The sequence below is a fragment of the Nestor notabilis genome, unplaced genomic scaffold, assembly GCF_000696875.1.
Source record: "Nestor notabilis isolate BGI_N333 unplaced genomic scaffold, ASM69687v1 scaffold4840, whole genome shotgun sequence".
In the NCBI taxonomy this organism is placed as follows: domain Eukaryota; kingdom Metazoa; phylum Chordata; class Aves; order Psittaciformes; family Psittacidae; genus Nestor; species Nestor notabilis.
The window spans coordinates 1-3,311 of NW_009911457.1; the positions used below are offsets into that span (position 1 = coordinate 1).

General features: G+C 33.3%; 1 protein-coding gene across 1 annotated transcript in view; it reads left to right on the forward strand.

Moving 5' to 3' along the window:
• Positions 1–356: 356 nt before the first annotated feature.
• The window catches only part of WDR41 (WD repeat domain 41), a gene marked incomplete at its 5' end in the record, with an annotated part of 13,619 nt that continues 10,664 nt past the window's right edge, over positions 357–3,311 (forward strand). Inside the window, 4 exons of the mRNA XM_010014845.1 lie at positions 357–405; positions 1,356–1,487; positions 1,854–1,916; positions 2,425–2,536. Of these exons, the coding sequence (XP_010013147.1) occupies positions 357–405; positions 1,356–1,487; positions 1,854–1,916; positions 2,425–2,536 (356 nt within the window). The remainder of the gene's footprint in view (positions 406–1,355; positions 1,488–1,853; positions 1,917–2,424; positions 2,537–3,311) is intronic.

Here is a 3,311-nt window from a genome sequence, read left to right on the forward strand (position 1 = left end):
TAGCCCCATCATAGAAGGCCACCAAATTCGTTTTAGAGTTCACTGTTTTTTGGTGTGTAAGATCTCGTATTTTTAAACAAAAGAATTGTTTCTGTAATGTGGGATTCTATTTATGATAATATGTATTGGAATTCTTAAGCCTTGTTCTTATATTAAGTATATGTTGATAAATACCTATTTAGATGTACTGGCTTAAGTTTAATTGGGATTTACAAATACGTGATTATTCTTCAAAGCCGGAAACCCATATATATATTTGTATAAATATTGTAAATATTTTTCTTACATAACTGGTTATGGCTTTTCCTTTACATTTGAAGTTTTCACAACTTTTTTTTTTTTCCCCTTTGTTTCAGGTTTGCATCTGCAGGAGATGATGGCATTATATTTCTCTGGAACGCTCAGGTTAGCTATTTTTTGGGATTGCTGTGAGCTCTGGAGAGGGTAGAAGCTAGTTACTTCTAACTTCTTAGAGAGGAGTTAGAAACGTCTAGAGCTGGAGGGATGTGGCTTGAAAACATTAAAGTAGAGGGAGTCTGTCAGATCTTAGTTTACAAAGGAGAGCTAGGAAAGTAAAAGATGTGTGAACACAAGAGAACAGTAAGTTTTAAAAGTTAGAATGTGTTTGAAAGACAGTGATTTTTGTAGAGATCTGTGAGGAATGATGATAGGAAAAGTAGAAGTGTGTATGAACTTGTGGTTTTAAGCCTTCCTTTAAAACGTGTTTGGATTTGCTGTAAACACTTAAATGTTGACTAGTTACTCGACAAATACGTAGCAAGGTCCAAATCCTTTCAGGATTTATATATGTGCTTAGGTTTTTAAGTATATTTCAGTGACTCTATTACCAATATCTGTATTATAGCTGATTAAAATGGAGAGGTGACACAAAGCTGTACTGGAAAGACACCAAAGTCAGTGAAAGTTAAACATTCCATGCAGCACAGAAATAAGGCCTTTAATTTCATGCTGTGATAAAAATCTTCTTATAACTTTTGAAACTCTTACCAAGACATTAGTTGTATCATGGAAATAGTGCAGTAAGTGTGATAATATCTGTTCTGCTCTGTGTATTTTTATCATCGACAAAATTGTAGAGAAGGGATGCGCATTAGACTTGTGTTAAGGAGGACTGGCATGCAAGTTTGGTTGTTCGATACGAAGTCTAAAATAGAGACATACTGTGCTGACTTAGCGATGCGTATCAAACTTTCAAATTAAGGCCGAAAGAAATCTCAGACTGTAAACTTTTTTAGAAACCTTATGAAAAATTTGTGACATTTATTACTATAGTTGTATGCTATAGTAAGCATTTTCCAAATTTTACCTTAGTTTTCCATGGTTTTTTTTTTCAGACCGGAGAAAAACTTTCTGAACTTCATGGACACACACACAAAATTACAGCTATAGCACCATTTCCTTCGTCAGATGCTTCTGAATTAAAAAACCACTTAATTTTAACAGCATCAGCTGATAGAACAGTTATTGTATCCTTATATCTGGAGAAGATAGAAATTTCTATGGGCTTTTGTGTTTTTACTTTTAAATGTAGCATTGAGACAGGGTGCAGGTTGTTTAAATTTATTGGCTGATAATATCCAGTAGTTATAATCTGATTACACTAGGATTTCACTAGTTATTGCTCACAAGTAGATGAAATCCTTGTTACAAGAATGAATCCATAACAGACTATTACTAATATCTCATTTTTGAGAAATATTGAAAAAACAGTCAGTATTTAAAAGACTGACATTCTCCATACCTATTTCCCAATTTGTCGTTTAGTTACAAACACAGCAGTTATATGTATAATATATTAAAAACCTTTTAGTTTCTTTAATGAATAAAGTCAGGTTTGGGACTGCAGTAGTGGCAGACAGGTTCAGAAAGTGTCATGTTTCCATTCTACTGTCAAGGTAAGCTAAGGAAAACCTAGGTATGTCTGCTGTTTTCTTGTATTTAAGAATCTATTATGTATGGCTTATGGACCATATGGGCAGGTGTGTTAAAATGAACATCAATGTTTGGTTTAAGAACAGGTACATAACAAGTGGCTGAGAAGTGAGCACAATTCTGAATTTATTTTTGGAATTCTTAATACCTTAGTTTTCTTTTTGAAAGGATGTAGAACAAAGGTCACTTTATGGCTTGGTTTTGTTACTGTGTTGGAAAAGGCAACCTACGGTCAAACTAGTTCTTGAATGTTAATAGTAAAAAAAATTATTGAAAAAACAATTTTTACATTTTTGTTAGAAAAATTTAACATATAGTATATATTTAAATCTGTATTTCTCACAAAAGTGACCCCTAATACTGTATTTTATAGTACTTACAGCTTTATCTAGCTAAAGCTCATGATCATTTCACTGAGAAATTCCCTGTAGAACTTTTGCAGGGGACATATATCTGATTTCTGTTCTGCAGTGTTTGACAGTTCTTCAAAGACTGAATGTATGGTTGTCTGGAGGGAGTGATCTATGTGTTTGGAACCGAAAATTAGATCTCTTGTGTAAGACCAGTCATCTTACTGATGCAGGTAAAAATGTAAATGACTCATTATAGCTGTTAAAGTGCAAGTAAAATGGATCTGTATAATGATGCAAAACCAACTTGGCAAATTCTCTTTAATTCTAATGATAACATTATGTGTTAAAGCCACTCTCTATTTTTTTAAATGCCAGACTTAATCATTTCAGAATTAAGGCTGCTTTTAGTCTACTGTTCTGTGTGAATTTTAGAATATATCACATGTCAGTAAGTGTATGTTAACTTGGACTTACAGGCTTAGACTTTGGATGCTGATTTATGTACAGTACCTGTTTGCTCTAATGTGGACTAAATGCTTTGGCTGCCTTTCTCTGTGAACAAGTGAGAGTTTTATTATTCCTAAGTAGAGTTTTCTAGTGCAGTTTTTGATACAAATACGGTAAATGTAATCATATCCTAATGTCAGTCACGCTTTTCTATTAATAAGCTTATATATTAACTGTAAATGCAAAGAAAATTGTTGCATGTTATTACCATACTTTATAAAGATACCTATGAAGCTGTAAACCAAATTCAAAGTTGGAACCAATATTTTTCATATTTTTGTCATAGAACAGAGTAGTGGTAGGCAAAGCCTTCTGAATCTTTGAGTATATGAATACTTCTTATAGTTCAATGTGAAATACCATGCGAAATACTAGTTGGAATTGGCGCTGTAGTGCTTAGCATGAAGTACTGCTGAAACTGTTGTACAAGTGGTCAATAAGATGTGCAGCATGCACTCTCTCTTCCCTCCTAATCTCATGCTTCTTTGTCAGGGAAAG